General features: G+C 45.0%; 1 protein-coding gene across 2 annotated transcripts in view; it reads left to right on the forward strand.

Annotated features, from left to right (window-relative positions):
• Positions 1 to 19,059, forward strand: part of MATN2 (matrilin 2) — a 148,922-nt gene that overhangs the window by 123,389 nt on the left and 6,474 nt on the right. For both annotated transcript variants that reach the window (XM_053559061.1, XM_053559062.1), the window contains exons 11-14: positions 7,356 to 7,478; positions 9,329 to 9,451; positions 12,543 to 12,665; positions 16,850 to 17,263. In XM_053559061.1, the coding sequence (XP_053415036.1) occupies positions 7,356 to 7,478; positions 9,329 to 9,451; positions 12,543 to 12,665; positions 16,850 to 17,263 (783 nt within the window). The remainder of the gene's footprint in view (positions 1 to 7,355; positions 7,479 to 9,328; positions 9,452 to 12,542; positions 12,666 to 16,849; positions 17,264 to 19,059) is intronic.

The following is a 19,059-nucleotide window of genomic DNA, read 5'->3' on the forward strand; positions in this document are numbered from 1 at the left end:
CTATATGAGAACTTGTGAGGTAATCAGATGAGTTATCCTCGGGGGTGGTACTTGACACTTACATTTTGCCCACTAGCTGATACAAATGTGTTGAGCTGTTCCATTCTGGCTGGAATGATTCAGACTGACTGCTGCACCCTGTAATAATGGGCTGGGTTTTCAATGCAACTAACAACTAACTGGGGCTTGGGATTTATGTTCCCCAGTTCCGTGTCAGATGACTGAGAACTAGATGATGTGACTGTACCTTTTTGGTAAACCCTGCGGGGATCAGCCAGACCTGGCTCAGTGAGGGTGTCCTTGGCCCTTTATACAGGCAGCCTCCACTCACAACTCTGAGAGCAGGTGGTCTGAAGAACTTGTCACTCACCTTCTGGAAAGTTCTCTGAAGCATGGAGACCAGACCTAGGTTCTTGGGGCGCTGGGATGAAGTGGGTCTGAGCAAGGCTAAGGGAGCATCTTAGTCTGCTCCAGCTGCCATAACAAAATAACATAGTCTGGGGGCGGCGCCTGTGGCTCAAAGGAGTAGGGCACTGGCCCCATATGCCGGAGGTGGCGGGTTCAAACCCAGCCCTGGCCAAAAACTGCAACATAACATAGTCTGGGTATTGTTTCTTAGCTACAGAAATTGACTTCTCCCATTTTTAGAGGCCAGAGGTCTGAGATCAGGGTGCCAGCATGGCCATCTTCTGGTGAGGGCCTCCTCCTGGCTTGTAGACAGCCCGCAGCTGGCCATGTCCTCACACGGCAGGGAACATGGGGTGAGGGAGCATAGAGTGCGAGCAAGCTGTCTGGTCTCTCCTATAAGGACACAAATCCTATTAGATCAGGGCACAACCCTCAGGCTCTCATCTGAACCTAATTACTTCCCAGAGACCCCATCTCTAAATATCATCTCCAGGGTTAGGGCTTCAGCATATGAATTTAGGGGGACACAATTTTGTCCATAGCAGAGAGTAAGGAGAGAGGACCACCCCCACCCTTGTGTAGTCACCTTAAAGCCTTGATGGAGGGCTGGGTGCGGTGGCTCACACTTGTAATCCTAGTACTCTGGGACGCTGAGGCGAGTGGATTGCCTGAGCTCAGGAGTTCAAAAATAGCTGGGTGTTGTGGTGAGCACCTGTAGTCCCAGCTACTTGGGAGGCTGAGGCCAGAGAATGGCTTGAACCCAAGAGTTTGAGGTTGCTGTGAGCTATGACACCACGGCACTCTACTGAGGGTGACAAAGTAAGACTCTGTCTCAAAAGCCTTGATGGAACAGGTGGGAGCTTAGAGATTTTCCCTTTCTTTGTGGGAAACAGGCATAGGGAACAGCTCCATGCTGGTCCTGGGTGAGGGTCAGTGGCAGGGCCAGAACTGGAACCTGAGTTCCCTCACTTCAGGATCTCTTGCCTAGTATGAGATGCCCTTGAAAAGCACATTTCAGTTCAACTGCTCCTGGGTTTGTCTAAGAAAAAGCCTATACAGAGTGAGCAAAGGACTGGTGGCTTCTAGTTTCATTATAAGAAAAGTCAGGAAGTGGTGTAATCCTGTCAGCCTTTGATTACTCTCTTGGCAGATGGCCGCTGTGGCTTTCTTCCCCTGGGCCGGGGTTGATTTTAATAACCTCTTACATGGAGTCCCAAACACAGGATTGCTGTCTGTCATCACTGCAGAGGCGTGAGCCCATGGAACACTTCATCCCAGAATTGCTGCACCACAGACATATGTGACTCACCAGATGTATAATCCAGATGTGTGGGGCTGCCGGACATGGCTCCTAAAAACCTTTGCTACTCCTAGCACTCTGGGAGGCCAAGGCGGGTGGATTGCTTAAGCTTAGGAGTTTGAAACCAGCCTGAGCAAAAGTGAGACCCCGACTCTACTTAAAAACAAACTAGTCAAGTGTTGTGGTGGGCGCCTGCAGTCCCAGCTACTTAGGAGGTTTAGGCAAGAGGATCACTTCAGCCCAAGAGTTTGAGGTTGCTGTGAGCTATGGTGATCCGGCACTCTACCCCCGGTGATAGAGTGGGACTGTGTCTCAAAGAAAAACAGAACCAAAACCAAAAACTTTTGCTATATCCTGAAACTTCTAATTGTCCTGATTACAAATTGCCAATCTCACACCCAATGGTTATATTAAATGTATGGACCTGCCACTTTAACTGTGAAAGAGGAGTGTCTCCTGAGCCCTCGCATCCATTTCATTTAAATGATGGCTCCTAATTGAGTCTGTCTCTCTCTGGGTTTGAGTCTTAGTACTTCCTTAAGCTCTTGGTTCATTTATTCTTATTCTCTACAGGTATTCACTGGGTACCTGCAGGAGGGTCTGGGGATCCCTGGGGTTGACACAGATTCAGTTTGTGCCCTAGTGGAGTTAAAAGTCTCTCTGGGAAGAAGGATATTAAAGATGGGTAGTCCATGCCAGTAGAGTCAAGCCAGTAGAAGGAGGGGTGCCAGGGAAGCCTCCCCTACTCCTGAGAAAGAGGTTTAATGCCACACCTGGAGAGCACGCACAGTGAGCTAGCCAGAGACAAGGGGAAGTACTTCCCAGGCATTGAAAACAGCACATGCGGGCCCAGGGCCCCCGAGCAAACTGCAGGGAGTGGAGTGCAGTGTCCTGAGAGTAAGAGGGAGGCTGGTGAGAGACGAGCCTGGGGAGCTGGTAGGACACATCACCCAGGGCCCGCAGAGTTCCAGGAAACTTTCTGGAGGCCAGCCTCCCCTGCGACAACTATTTTAGCTTGTCTCCTGAGAAGGAGGCAACTGTCCACACCCTGTTGAGCTCAGATGAGCCATGGATGGGCAACTGAACCAGGAGCCATGAAGTATGGATTTGGATCTGGTCTTGCCTTTGACCCCAGCACAGCTAAGACCATCATGCCTGCAGGTTAAGGGATCTTGGGAAAGTCACTTCCCCTCCCTGAGCATCAGTTTCTCATCTCTAAACGAATTTCCTACATTCCTTCCAGCCTCTAAATAAGGATATTACCTGGCATACGAACACTTGCCAGATTAACAGCCTCCTCGTCAGGGCCCCACCCTTATAGCCCAGGCTGAAGGTTCCCCATGATAGTGAGTCAGAGGCTTTCCTGGGCCCTGGGTGCTGTTCTCCTTTGTTAGGAGGCTGCTGGGGGGAGGGGGCACTGTGCCCATAGTGGGTGTGTCCTCACCCCTGGCTGCAGGTCATCCCAGGACCTCCCAGCCCCTGTCTTGGTTCTTCTGGGCTTTTACATTAGTAGCTGTTTGGAATTTTTCTTGTGTGGATGCCTTAAAAGCAGGTGGAGAATTTTGGCTTTTAATCTTTATCTTCCTGTCCCCTATCAGAGCATCAGATCAAGAGAGTAGAGTGGGTGTAAATGAGTTCTTAGTCTCAGATAATCATCAGAATCTCCTGCAGGTGTTTTTAAAGGTAAAACGGGGGGTATGATCCAAAAGACAAATGTATTAAAGGGTGTACTTTCCCCTTTTTTTTTCCCTTCTGAAACTCTCTCTTGCAGAAACCCTTGAGCCTTATGAAAAAATATGCTTTCAAGTTATTCATTGCATATTGTTTAAAAATAATGAAAAGTGGTGGTGGAGCCTGTGGCTCCAGGAAGTGGGGTGCTGGCCCCATGTGCCAGAGGTGACGGGTTCAAACTCAGTCCCAGCCAAAAACTGCAAAAAAAAATTATGAAAAGTGGGAAACGACCCAAGTGTCCAGCTACAGGAGACTGGCTGAATAAATACTGTATGCAGTACAGCTACAGGAATAATGAAGACTTCCTCTGTATAATGTAAAGAGGCATATCCAGGAAATACCACTGTGTGAAAAACAAAAACGCACAGAATGGGGTATTATAGCACACCACTTTTTGGTGTGTATAACAAAGGAGAGAAAATAAAAGCATATATTTGTATGTACTTTTATTCACATAAAACAGTGCTGGAAGGATTAATGAACTAATAATAATGGAGGCCAGGTGTGGTGGCTCATGACTATAATTCCAGCAATTTGGGAGGCCAAGATGGAAAGATTTTTTTTTTTTTTTTTTTTTGGCCTGGGCTGGGTTTGAACCCACCACCTCCAGCATATGGGACCGGCGCCCTACTCCTTGAGCCACAGGCGCCACCCAAGATGGAAAGATTGAAGCCAGGACTTTGAGAACAGCCTGGGCAACTTAGCTAGGTCCCCATCTCTACAAAAATGAAAAAGGGCGTAGCGGCGCATGCCTGTAGTCCCAGCTACTCAGAAGACTGAGGCAGGAGGATTGCTTGAGCCCAGGAGGTGGAGACTGCAGTGAGCTGTGAATGTGCCACTGCACTCCAGCCTGGGTGACAGAGCATGACCCATTTTAAAAAAAAATTAAAAAGAATGGTATATCAGCCTGGGGGTTGGGTGGATACTCTCAAGCCCCCTCAAGATAAAAACCTGAGGTGAAGCTAAGGGCCCAGCATGGGGTCCAGGGGATGCTCAGAGGGGTATTTCTGAATTATGGGTTGAGAAGGCTGATCTGAAAGAGCCATATCAATTTTATTATCTTAGAAAATGGAGTATACTTATTATAAATTTATGGTAGGGGAAAAATCTCTGTCCCATGGCCAGCCAGCATCTGTATTATGGTCACTTACTTGTACTTTCCACTGTCATTACATGAGGAACTACCCCACAAGCCACCGGGAGATGTTCCGTGTTAATAATGAGTCCAGAATGTGCCCAGAACAGTAAGTCACGTTCAGGGCAAATGGGAGGGTCCAACTCTGCTTTGAATCCCTTCTGCAGCCATAATTCTAGTTCATGACGTTTTCCCATTGTTCAAAGATTTTGGCAGTGCTTCAGCCCAAAGAAAGACAAACAATATTCCCTTTATGTTTGAAAGCTTTAGAATATAGCAGTGGAGTGTAGTAAGAAAAAGCATGGGATTTATTGTCATACAATTACATTTTTAGTCTGGTTCTTCCTCGTATTAACAGCTGGTCTTGGCACACAATCTTCCCAAAGCTTAGTTTCCCCAGCTGGTAAACAGGAATAACAACAGCTGCCTAAACTGACCAAAAGAGTGGTTCTGAGGGCCCTTTTCCAAAGAGAAATACTACAAAAATGTCTCATAAAAAGAAGTGTATGCTATGTTAACTAGTTTGATGAAAATATTTCAAATTGTATATAAAACCAGTGCATGGTGCCCCATGGTTGCATTAATGTACACAGCTATGATTTAATTAAAAAAAAAAAGGAGTGTATGGTTTGTGCCCGATTATAAAGGTCATTATGTGCCTTTGGTGCCTTTATTTAATAACTTCAGTTCATATTCACTGTAGAAATTCTACACAATCGGAAAGAATTGAGTCAATGCTCAGCAATTTGTATGGTTCTTATAAAAAGTCCCTGCCCACTGGTCATCAGTCACAAGGTTTTTAAAATAACAGCCTGATTTCCACAGGGTCCCAAATATTCTAGTCCCCCAGAAGCCACCCAGTCCTGTGGATGACAGTGCCATCCTCCAGTTGCTCTTTCAGGCCAGCAATGTCAAGGCATCTTTGACTCTTCTGTTCTGTCCATATGGATTCTTCTAGTCAGTCCATCAGCAAATCTAGCCGCAGTCTGACCACTTCTCACCAGCCTAGGCCACCAAGATCTTTGCAGAAAGCTGCTTCCCGCTCTCTGCGCTCCACTTTGTGCAGAGCAGGCTGTTAAAAACAAAGTCAGGCCAGGCATGGTGGCTCACACTTGTAATCCCAGCTCTTTGGGAGGCTGAGACAGGAGGATCACTTGAGGCCAGGAGTTTGAGATTAGCCTGGGCAACACAGCAGGACTCTGTCTCTACAAAAAGTACAACAATTGGCTGGACGTGGTGGTGCATACCTGTAGTCCTAGCACTCTGGGAGGCTGAAGCAGAATAACTTCATGCCAGGAGTTCGAGGCTGCAGTGAGCTGTGATGACAACACTGTATTCTAGCCTGGGTGACAAAGTGAGACCCTGTCTTAAAAAAAAAATAAAAATTTAAAATAAAGTCAGATTGTGTTGCTGTATTGCTCAAAATGCTCCAGTGAGTGCCCATCTCACTCAGATCTGGGAACCCCACATGGTCTGTCCCTGCTGACCTTGTTGGCCACCTCCCCCTGCCAAACTCCAGGTTGCTGTGATCACAGGTCTCCTTGCCTTTCCTGAAATGTGCTAAGCACACTCCCGCCTCTGCAGTTTGTACATGCTATTTTTCTTGCTGGTACTGCTATTTCTCAGACACCACCACTCACTCTGCAAAGGAGTTCTGCTTGTTGTCACCTTATCTGACTTCACTGTAAAATAATAAGCCCCCTTCCCATCCCTGCCCCAGCCCCAGCCCAGGGGCTGCTCTCTCTGCTGCATCTTGCTCTCTCCCACACAGCACGTCATAATATATTTGTCTATTGTTTGTCTTCCACGCATCCCCACTTCCCCTGACACCCATTGTCAAATATAAACTTCACAAAAGCAGAAACTTTATTTCATTCATTGTTATATCCCCAGATCTTAAAACAGTGCCTGGCTCACTGTAGGGACTGACAAAGTGCAGTTTCTATAGGTGACCACCACCCTCCATTGCCCACCTCTTTGGGTGACCGAATTTTCATAGGCTGGACACACACCATATGTATGTATCAGTACAGTAGACCCACTGCCTTATGTTGACCACCTCTGATGTTGGTTTATTATAGTTTATTATAGTCCCTTGGGTGATTGACTTATAGAGGTTCTCGTGTATTTCTTGACTAACTGAATTAAGTGAATGAATGGATTACCTAAGTGTGATATATACATATGTATGAGCTAAGTTGATAATAAGCTATGGGATTGCCAATGGAATTAAATGTATTTTCTAGCATTTATAAGTCTTTTATATCTTTCCTTTTGTAAGTTGTCTTTTCCTTTAGAGATGATTGTTAGATTTGTATGTGCTCTGTATATATTAAGAATTTTTTTGGCTTGGTGCCTATAGCACAGTGGTTACAGTGCTGGCTGGCCACATATACCCAGGCTGATGGGTTCAAACCCAGCCTGGGCCTGCTAAGCAATAATGACAACAGCAACAAAAAAAATAGCCAGGTGTTGTGGTGGGCGCCTGTAGTCCCAGCTACTTGGGAGGCTGAGGCAAGAGAATCACTTGAACCCAAGAGTTGGAGGTTGCTGTGGGCTGTGACATCACAGCACTGTACCGAGGGTGACATAGTGAGACTCTGTATCAAAAAATAATAATAATTTTTCTCATAGACATGCTTTCTATTCTGAAATGTTCCCTGTGAGATAAGGCACTGTTTTAGATTAAGGTGTCTGAAATGTGTTTTATGATTGAATAAGGCACTAGCGCCTTCTATGGCTCATCTTTTTATGTTTCTCTAATTCTAATTTGGTTACCAGAGTTGGACTCTTGTGCTTTGGGGGACCACGGTTGTGAACATTCCTGTGTAAGCAGTGGAGACTCTTTTGTGTGTCAGTGCTTTGAAGGGTATACACTCCGTGAAGATGGGAAAACCTGCAGAAGTAAGTTTTTGCTGGAGCTGGCTCATTTTACTATGTCAGACCATGGCTTGAAACCCACTATCCCAGTCTCTGTATAAATCGGTTACTCTCAAAAGTCAACACCACACAGCTAAATGTCGTGTGGTATCCTGGATGGCATCTTGGGGCAGAAAAGGGTACTGGGTTAATGTCAATGTGGGTTCACTAATTATAACAAATGTGCCATACATTAGTCTGGTAAGATGTTAAAATAAAGGAAACTAAGTGTGCGGTAGATGGGAATTCCTGTACTACCTTCTCAATTTTTCTGTAAATCTAAAACTGCCCTAAAAAATAAAGTTTGTTTAAAAGAATGCACTAGCAAAATACTCAATGCCAGAGCTACAGCTGAAGCTGTTCATTTATGTGCTCTGTGGGAAGAAAGAGTGGTTTAGCAGTGTGCTCCAGTGGAAAGATGTACAGTCAAAAATCCAAGGTTCAGGGCAGCGCCCATAGCACAGTGGTTATGGCGCCAACCACATGCACCAACGGTGGCGGGTTCGAACCCAGCCCAGGAAGCTAAACATCAATGACAACTGCAACCAAAAAATAGCCAGGTGTTGTGGTGGGCACCTGTGGTCCCAGCTACTTGGGAGGTTGAGGCAGGAGAATTGTGTGGGCCCAGGAGTTTGAGGTTGCTGTGAGCTGTGATGCCACTGCACTCTACTGAGAGTGTCACAGTAAGACTCTGTCTCAAAAAAAAGAAAGAAAGAAATCCAAGGTTCAATCAACTTCTGTTTCTTCCATTTATTAGCTAGGAAAGTTGCGTGACTTCTCTGATCCTCTGTTATTCATGTGTAATAACGTTCTTACTTCTGGTAGCACAAATCCCTCATGGAGGGCACCTTGTGATGAGGCTATTTTTGCTTCGAGAAGGCATGGCCCATTAGATGGGGTTGCGACAAGTCTGCCAGGGACAAGCAGTCATAGAGTGAGTTGCTGGTGGTAATCTCAAGACACTTTGCTGCATAATCAAAGGGAGTGTGTGACCCTGAGCAAACGATTTCCATCCCTATCAGTTATCTTTTTCTCAAGCTTCTCAAAGCACTTTATAGAGAACAACTCATGTTGACACTTTTTTGAAGAAAAGATGGGTAACGGGAATTATTACTCATTTTTTAGACAGCAAAGCTAAGACTCTAAGAGTTATGCGATCTTCCTAAGTCATATATTACATCAGGGACAAAGCCCAAATTATATTTCAGTGCTGTTAATCTAAACTGAGGTTTTTTTTTTGTTTGTTTGTTTGTTTTTTTGTAGAGACAGAGTCTCACCGTACTGCTCTCGGGTAGAGTGCCGTGGTGTCACACGGCTCACAGCAACCTCCAACTCCTGGGCCTACACGATTCTCTTGCCTCAGCCTCCCAAGCAGCTGGGACTACAGGTGCCCGCCACAACGCCCGGCTATTTTTTTTTGTTGCAGTTTGGCCGGGGCTGGGTTTGAACCCTCCACCCTCGGCATATGGGGCCGGCGCCCTACTCACTGAGCCACAGGCGCCGCCCTAAACTGAGGTTTAATCTCCTAAGTAATCATACCAATAGCATTTCCATTCTGATATCAGAAACTGTCTGCAGAAAGCTGATGATGGATTGCATTTTTATGAGACATTAAAGTAGTTGCTGGTGAATGATGATGGTGATGATAGTGAGAAAGTTTGAAGAGTTAGCCTGAATTAGAGCCACTAAATGTTATTCTCAGTTTTATCTCTCTGTCCCGTGGATCACTGAGCTCAAGTGGCACTAGAGTGGCTGAGATGGATGGCTCCTTCAAGGTGAAGTCCATGGAAAATTCATGTGGGTGAAATTGTTTTAACTTGCTCTACTGTCTTCAGGGAAAGACGTCTGCCAAGCAGTAGACCACGGCTGTGAACACATGTGCGTGAACAGTGGCGAGTCATACACGTGCAAGTGCCGGGAAGGATTCCGGCTCGCTGAGGATGGGAAACACTGCAGAAGTAAGTAGCCTCGAGGTGGAGAAGGACTTTTCCATCTGTGGGTGTAGGGTGGTTATCAAACTTCATTTGATCTTTAAATCTTCCTTTATTACCAATGTTACAAATATCCGTTCCTCTAATTGGGTGCTCTGATAGTGTTTGGCCAGAGTGGCCCCTCGGTTCTTCGTGAATTTCACAGTCAAGGCCCGGAGTTGTCAGCTTCTTTTCAGTTTCTCTTAGCGGTGGTCCTTTCCACAATAGCTGTGGGGATGCGCTGAGCTCAGCACAGGGCCTGACTAGTCCGTGGACTGCATTAGAGTTTTTATCAGCCATCAGGACAAGGACCAAAGGTTAATTTTAGTGCTTTTCCTTCTTGGCACTGTAATTACTACTTGACCATATAAGTAAGGGTAAAGGGTGAGAAAGGGGCTGAAGGAATTTTCTGGGCATTTTATTTATTGAGTCTATCATGTGTTTCTGTCGATTGATTAGGATAGACTTGGAAAGTTTAGGTAGAAAGAATATTAGTCAGGATTCTCCAGAGAACAGACCACAGGAGATGGATAGATAGATTGATTGATTGATAGATACGGGGGGGGAGAGAGAGAGAGGGAATGATTTTACGGGATTGGTTCATAGTATTGTGGGGGCTGACAAGTCCTTAATCTGCAGGGCAGACTGGAGACTGAGGCATGAGTTGATGCTGCAGCTCAAGCCTGAAGGCAGCCTGGATGCAGCCCTCTCTCTTCCTCGGGAGACTCAGTGTTTTTTTCCTTTAAGGCCTTCTACTGATTTGGATGAGGCCTACTTACTTTATGGAGGGTAATCTGCTTTACACAAAGTCTACGGATTAATCCCGCCTAAAACTTACCCCCCAGCATCATTTCAACTGGTATTTGACCAAACAACTGGGCTCTCTGTAGCATAGCCAAGGGCACTATGTAGCCATATAAACCAACCTTCGCATTACCTAAGGGATGAGAGGGACCTGGTACACTAGCTCCATGAGGTGGGCATTAGAAGAGCACAGGGAGGGGTTTGTCCACATTGTGAGATTATGAGCTATTGATCCCATATTTGGGGGGGACTTGACAATGTCTTATTTGTTTTTGTGACACTCTGCCTAGTGAGGAAATGGTTCTTTTTTAGTTAAAGCAAAATAATTTGCTTTTGAGGTTGATTTGGGGGGATTTCCCTACAGATACCTTGTTTGGAAAAAACATTTTAACCATGTTTTTCCCTCTGTTGTCTCTCTCTGAATTCCCCACACACACCAAGTCCCAGATACCAGCTGGGTGTCATCTAATTCAATTCTGACACTATCTGCTTGGAAATAACGTCAGATCCCACAGATTGAAGGCTCAGTCCTTAAGACTTTCCCCATCCTAGAGACCAGTTGAAAGTTCAGCTCTCTGGAAATTCTGACCGGCTTCAAGTTGAGGCCCCAGGATTCCTGCTTTGTTTTCTATTAATTTGCTATTAGCAGCTCACAGCACTCAGGGAATCACTTACTTGAGTTTACTGGTTTATTATAATGGATATTACAAAAGATACAGGGAAGCTCTGTGCCCCGTCCCCCATATCTCACCCTGTGTACCATGAGGGTGAGAAAGGTTGAGATATGGGGGACAGGGTGCAGAGCTTCCCTGCCCGCCCTGGGTGCACCACCCTCCAGGATCATCCACATATTCAGCTCCCTGGAACGTGTCCAGACCCCATCCTTGTGGGGTTTTATGGAGGCTTCATTGCACGGCCATGATTGACAACCATGTAGAATCGGGACTGGACAAAAAGTACAAGATCTCACCCGGCAAGGCCTGTCTATGCCAGCTTTTCTTGGCCTCTCTGAGTGGCATTCCTTCCTGTAGCGTGTGGGGCAGGACACTTTCTTGGAGCGAGGATCTTTCAGCCCATGATCAGATTAGAGTCCTATCTTGGGTAGGTGAAAGGAGGACGGGAGAAGATCTGGGAGAGATTCTGTTTCCCGAGGCCTACTCTTGGGACCTATAGCGCCCCTGCCTTATAACAAAACAGTGTAACAAGGGCAATGGATCTGTGGATGAAAACCTATAAACACATATGAAATAGTATTGCACTCCTTTAAGATAAATGGAGACATTCCACATGCTGATGAAGCTGGGTTGGATGGAACACACTGCTTCCTACTAATGCTGGGAAGAGGGACTCCCACCATTAACAGGAAGTTCTGTTCGAACTACTGACTCTTGGGATGCCTGTGGTACCCTGGCCCACCTCTGCAGGGGTCCCTTGGTTTAGCTACACACTACAGTATCCCTTTTGTGGATACTGTGTCTGTAATTCTGCCCATTATGTCTGCCTGAGCTGTTTGTTCATGCTTGCATTTTGTAAACATGTGCATATTCACACACACCATTTATTCATTCAACACATTCATTGATTGGTAAATTAACCTATGGGACACAGGGCACAAGTTCCACCATTTCCACTTCCGGGGGGTGGTGGTGGGGACGACTGTAGTCACTGATTATGATTTTGTGTGAAGCTTCTCCTTTGAAAGGGCAATGCCAGAAAAGAGCCCTGGGCTTTCATGCCGTGGAGAAAGAGGACTCAGGAGACATGAGGTCTCAGCTCTCATCCCCTTGCTGGATAACCTCGGGCATTGGGGAGAGGTTTCGAGAATCTCTTTCTTCATGTGTGTGTTGGTAATAATTACCCTTGCCTTCCTCTTCTCACAGGATATTGTGAGGATTAAAGGGCTTTGAAGAGTTTGAAGTACCTCACACGTGAGAAATGTTCATTAGACAATCAAAACTGGAGTATTTGGGATGCCTATGGGGAAAAAATCAGAAGCTCAAACACATTTAACAATTCTAAAATTTAATAATGAATTAAGGACATCCAATTACCCATCTTAACATTCAGGTTTGTGAGAGCCAGAGATTTCTGAGAGGAGCATCTTTCTTCATGGTCTGTCCTGAGTATGAGACTAAAGTGGGTGTTTTGAAGGAGATTTGAACACAGATGGATTTTCTTAGAAATGAATTATTTCCATGATTTCTTCTTACATGACTATTCAGTGCAGCCCGTTTATACACCGATAGGATTGTTCAACTCCGTACCTTTTCCTCAGGGAAGGATGTCTGTAAATCCACCCAGCATGGCTGTGAGCACACCTGTGTTAATAATGGGAATTCCTACATCTGCAAATGCTCAGAGGGATTTGTTCTAGCTGAGGACGGAAGACGGTGCAAAAGTAAGTGATCTGAACTTGGCTCTCTTCTTTCATTTGGTTTGCAGCAACTGCCATTGGAGTTATCTTCAGGCAACACAAATCCCTCACCTCTGTTTCCCTCATAAATATAAACTCAGGTGCACAAATGCTCTTGGGGAAAGGGGGGCTTAAGGGCCCTCCCCCACAGGGGACAGCAACTGTGGAAACACTTTCAGTTTTACTTGACACTAAGTTCGTTATCAGCCCAGAGGCTAGAGTGATCTTAGGCTGAATGAGAATGTGTGGATGAGGAAGGTAGGATTGTCTGCTTTGTGCTGGAGAATTACATTCAGTTCCAGGCTTGGTACTTTAGGAAGAGAAAGATGGATCAAAAATTCAAACAGAAAAAGAAAATTGCAAAATAGCAAAAGAAATCTTGAAAGAATTATTTCAATAAGAATTGAAGTTATTGTTTCTCAGAGTAGAGAAGATTTTTCTAAACATGGGAAATTTCAAAGCCATAAAAGAAAAAAAAAGGAAAATATATACTGAGAGGTTAAACCTATGATAACATTTTTTAACCTATTTGTTATTAGAGATCAAAAAGTTTGATGAAGGCTGGGTATAGTGGCTCACACCTGTAATTCCAGCTCTTTTAGAGCCTAAGGTAGGAGGATTACTTAAGGCCAGAAGTTTGAGACCAGCCTGGGCAACATAGCAAGGCCCTGACTCAAAAAAAAGAAAAGAAAAAAATGTTTGAGGCCAGGCTCCATGGCTCATGCCTATAATCCTAGCACTCTAGGAGGCTGAAGCAGGAAGATCCCTGGGGCTCAGGAGTTTATCAGTTTAAGACCTGCCTGAGCAAGAGTGAAACTCTGTCTCTACTACAAATAGAAAAATTAGCTGGATGTTATGGTGGGTGCCTATTGTCTTAGCTATCTGGTAGGGTGAGGCAGGAGGATTGCTTGAACCCAGAAATTTGAAGTTGCTATGAGCTATGACACCACAGCACTCTACCCAGGGCAACAGAGTGAGACTCTTTCTCAAAAAAAAAAAAAAAAAGGAAGTTTGATGATTCTCTACATTGGTGAAAGTATGTTGTAATAGGCAATTATGAATGAATGGATCAGTGGGTGTCTGAATTGATACAACCTTTGGGGGAAATTTGGCAATATTTAAATGTAATTCCACTCCTAGGAGTTTAATCTTACAGGGAAGTGCATGTATTCACAAAGCCACATATACAAGTGGGTGCAGCATTATTTGTAGCAGCAAAAAACTGGAAACAAGCTAAATGTTCACACATAAGAGACTGGCTAAATAAATTATAGTGTATCTATGCAATAGAATATGATGCATCTGTTAAAAAGAACAAAGCAGCTCTAGACATATCTTCAAGATATTTTAAGTGAAAAAGCATGTTGCTGAGTGGTTTTTTTTTTTTTTTTGGTTTTTGGCCGGGGCTGGGTTTGAACCCGCCACCTCTGGCATATGGGACCGGCGCCCTACTCCTTGAGCCACAGGCGCCACCCGCTGAGTGGTTTTATAGTATGTTACCATTGATGTGTTTTTTCTCGTACAGTGATACATGTACTCTAACATATAAGGTCTCTCTCTTCACACACACACACACACACACACACACACACGTGTGCATGAGTCTTTTCTTTTTTTTAGAGACAGGGTCTTGCTTTGTCACCCAGGCTGGAATACCGTGACCTCATTACAGCTCACAGCAATCTCAAACTCCTGGGCTCAAGCCATCCTCCGGCCTCAGCCTCCCAAGTAGTTTTGACTATAGGCAAGTGCCACCATGCTTAGCTACATTTTCTTATTATTATTATTTTTTTTTTATAAAGATAGGATTTCATTATGTTGCCCAGGCTGGTTTTGAACTCCCTACCTCAAGTGACCCTCCCATCTCAGCCTCCCAAGCTGTTGAGATTATAAGCGTGAGCTACTGCACCCAGCCTATGTGCTGTTTAATGTTTCAGTTTTCTATCGTGCACGTATTATTTTTTAGAAAAAAATTTTAAAGAAATAGGATAGAAGGCAGCTCCCGTAGCTCAGTGGGTAGGGCACTGGCCACTTACACCAAGGCTGGCGGGTTCAAACCCGGCCTGGGATTGCTAAAACAACAATGACAGCTGCAACAACAACAAAAATAGCCGGGTGTTGTGGCGGGTGCCTATAATTTCAGCTACTTGGGAGGCTGAGGCAAGAGAATCACTTAAGCCCAGGAGTTTGAGGTTGCTGTGAGCTGGGATGCCCTGGCACTCTACCCAGGGCGACAGCTTGAGACTGTCTCGGAAAAAAAAAAGAAGAGGATAGAGATAAACATGACTCAGAAAGAATTAAGCTTCATGGTGAGGAAGTTCAGTACTATTTCTTTCTTTCTTTCTCTTTTGTTTTTGAGAGAGAGTCTCAAGCTGTCACTCTGGCTAGAGTGCTGTGGTGTCATAGATCATAACACCCTGCAATTTGGGCTCAAGCAATCCTCTTGCCTCAGTTTTTCTATTTTTAGTAGAGATGGGGTCTCGCTTTTGATCAGGCTGGTCTCAAACTTGTGAGCTCAAGCAATCCATCTGCCTCAGCCTCCCAGTGTTCAGTACTATAAAAGTGAAAAATTAAGGAAGAAATTGGGAATCTTTGTAGGGGGGAAAAAACCCCAACCTTGAGGTACCAAATACCAATGTGACTGTTACTTCACTCATGATTTATGTGACACCACCCTGCCCAGGTGTTCTTAGAAAGAACACTAAGGATAAGCCATAGCTCAGCACAAGGAAAAAGAAACTTTCTATCAGGGAAGCTGCATGATTAATTAGGTCAGAATGGGAACTTTGGGTCAGACAGACCTGGCTTTGAATGCTGGTTCATTCTACTTGGTGACCTTAGTCAAATTATTTAACCTCTGAGTCTCAGTTTCCCCATCTATAAGATGAGGATCTCCCTCCCAGAACCATCATGAGGAACATGTGAGATCATTCATTCATTCACTTACTCATTTACTCTCTCTCTCTCTCTCTCTCTCTCTATCTTCTATCAATCAGCTATTTAGATACAGAGTCTCACTCTGTCACCCTGGGTAGAGTGCCTTGGAGATGGTGTATTTAAAGGTGCCAAGCCCAGGGCTGGTACGCACTGATTGAGAAATGATGGTTCCTGCAATTATTAACAGCAGAGCCGTCCAAAGGGGCTTTGGTGGCAAGGTGACAAATTTCTCATGTGGGGAGGTGTTCAGGCCCCATCTGAATGGCCACTGGGTGGGGATGTTATAAAGAGGATGTAAGCTACATTTGGACTGCAGTAGGTGACCTTTAAGGGGTTTATCCAACCCTGAAATTCTAGGACTGTGTGAAAGCTGTGTTCTGAAAATGGATTTTTGGTTGAATAAATAAATGACTCGTGATAGGGGTACACAGAGAATAACTAATACAAGCTGGGTTACTAGGAAAGCTCCCTGGAAAAGGTGATGGCTGAGCTGAATTTTAAGAATCGCCTTCTCAGAGGCTGGGCATCACCATGGTAATGGCTCACACTGGTAATCCTAGCACTCTGGGAGGCTGAGGTGGGTGGATCGCCTGAGCTCAGGAGTTCGAGACCAGCCTGAGCAAGAGTGAGACCCAGACTCTAAAAAATAACTGGGCGTTGTGGCGGGTGCCAGCTACTTAAGTCCCAGCTACTGAAGAAGCTGAGGCCAAGAGGATCACTTTACCCGAAGAGTTTGAGGTTGTTGTGAGCTAAGATGCTATGACACTCTACTGAGGGTGACAAAGTGAAACTCTGTCTCAAAAAAAAAAAAAAGGATCTCCTTCTCCATTGTCTGTCAGAAGTCACCACCAGGGTAATGTCACCCTGCTGGAGCAGTGATGAGGATCTCCTGGGTGTCGTCAGACCTTCCAGTGTACAGTATACACATCCCCTCCAGACCTGCTGTCAAGTGTTCCAGGGCTCAATGTGGACTTGGTTTCCTAGAAAGTTTGTACATCCGCTGTGTGCTTTTGCTTGTGAAAAATAGTTCTTATCAATTTGACAAGCCAGACACAACAGCATATGTTGCTTGTGACCATCTCAACACCTCCTATCTGTCCTAAGTATTAGCTAAAATTCAAAAGTGGTTCTACAAAGTGGTTATGCCTCCAAATGAAGCATATTTTTCTACTTCTACTCTTGTGTGTAAATGATTTTTAGTCATTTAACTATGTCAACTTTCATTTCTGTAGGATGCACTGAAGGCCCCATTGACTTGGTCTTTGTGATTGATGGATCCAAGAGCCTTGGAGAAGAGAATTTTGAGGTTGTGAAGCAGTTTGTCACTGGGATTATAGATTCCTTGTCGATTTCCCCCAAAGCTGCTCGAGTGGGGCTGCTCCAGTATTCCACACAGGTCCGCCCAGAGTTTACTCTGAGAAACTTCAGCTCAGCCAAAGACATGAAAAAAGCTGTAGCCCACGTGAAATACATGGGCAAGGGCTCTATGACTGGGCTGGCCCTGAAACACATGTTTGAGAGAAGTTTTACTCAAGTAGAAGGGGCCAGGCCCATCTCCGCACGGGTGCCCAGAGTGGTCATCGTATTCACCGACGGACGGGCTCAGGATGACGTCTCCGAGTGGGCCAATAAAGCCAAGGCCAATGGTAATATGGGATGGAGGTGTGGTTAATACCATTCAAGGCTCAGATCTCATAAACTCACTGAATAGTCCCAGCTGGCCACAGGAGTAAGATTCTTTGAGAATACAGAAAGGTTTCCTGTCAACCATGATTATATACTTCTTTATTAAACTGCCACCTGGAGGCCTCAATGGGGCCCCACAGGAATTAAATAAACTCAGAAAAGATGAGAAAGTCTAGTCAACTGGAGGGTGAGGTTACCTAGACCACACCAGGTAATCATCTACGTGACCTATTAGCTAGTGTGTGACCTCCAGTGGAGAGAATCACCCCTGGGTGTGCTATTTAACCACAAATACACAACTCACAGTTCCTAAATGTGAGTTTGCTTACAGGGGTCCTCAAACGGTGGCCCGCGGGCCACATGAGGCCGTGTGATTGTATTTGTTTCCATTTTGTATTTTTATTTCAAAATAAGATATGTGCAGTGTGCACAGGAATTTGTTCATAGTTGTTTTTTTTTTTAACTATAGTCCGGCCCTCCAATGGTCTGAGGGACAGTGAATTGGCCCTCTGGTTAAAAAGTTTGAGGATGCTTGCAAGAGCCTGTGAAAACTAGATTCCTGCTGGGAGCTTTTTTTTTTTGTAGAGACAGAGTCTCACTTTATGGCCCTCGGTAGAGTGCCGTGGCCTCACACAGCTCACAGCAACCTCCAACTCCTGGGCTTAAGCGATTCTCTTGCCTCAGCCTCCCGAGTAGCTGGGACTACAGGCGCCCGCCACAACGCCCGGCTACTGCTGGGAGCTTTTACTGCCATATACGTGTGTGTGTGTGAGATAGAGAATATATATTTTATATACCTAGAGTGCCAAAAAACGTGTACACAGTTTAAGAAAGGAAAAAAACTATATCAAAACTGTAATACTAAATATACACTGATAACAAAAGATGAATACAAGTCACCCTGAGCTCTACTTGTAATTTCAGAAGTCAAATGTGACTTGAGTATTACAAATTTAACAGAGCTTTCCTTTCTTAAAATGTGTATATATTTTTGGGCACCCTCTGTATATATATATGTGTGTGTGTGTATATGCGCATGTATTTTTAAGCTGTGTTTCAGGTGAACACTCTGAAAGTGCTATAAATAGCTTTAGGGTAGAGAATGCTCTCGTATTAGCAGGAAGCAGAAGTTATCTTTTTTTTTTTTTGGCCGGGGCTGGGTTTGAACCTGCCACCTCTGGCATATGGGGCCAGTACCCTACCCCTTTGAGCCACAGGTGCCACCCAGCAGAAATTATCTTTTAAGAAAATTGAAATGTTAGCCGGGCGTTGTGGCGGGCGCCTGTAGTCCCAGCTGCTCGGGAGGCTGAGGCAAGAGAATCATGTAAGCCCAAGAGTTAGAGATTGCTGTGAACCGTGTGACATCATGGCACTCTACCTGAGGGCGGTACAGTGAGACTCTGTCTCTACAAAAAAAAAAAAAAAAGAAAATTGAAATGTTGGAATAGATTATGATTCTAAGTTCTTGCAGCTTACTAAAGCTCAGCCTCTCCCGAGGTTTTCCTGACCTTGTATATAATGCAGGAAGGGACTTGGGGGTTATTTCACTTGTACAGACGTGAAGTGTGATAGAGGACTATGGCCCTTGGCAGAAGGAAATCCAAAGGCTAGGATGGTTGGTTGGTAGAGACAGTTTATGGTAGTTTCTAGATTCCTTGAGGGAGATGAGAAAACTTAAGGTTGTGATGTAATCTGCTGAAAAGCCACCTTCTTTAAGTGCCTGTTGAGCAGTGTGCCTGCTCTAGGAGGTCCTATA

Source organism: Nycticebus coucang, chromosome 13 (assembly GCF_027406575.1).
Source record: "Nycticebus coucang isolate mNycCou1 chromosome 13, mNycCou1.pri, whole genome shotgun sequence".
Classification (NCBI taxonomy): Eukaryota; Metazoa; Chordata; class Mammalia; order Primates; family Lorisidae; genus Nycticebus; species Nycticebus coucang.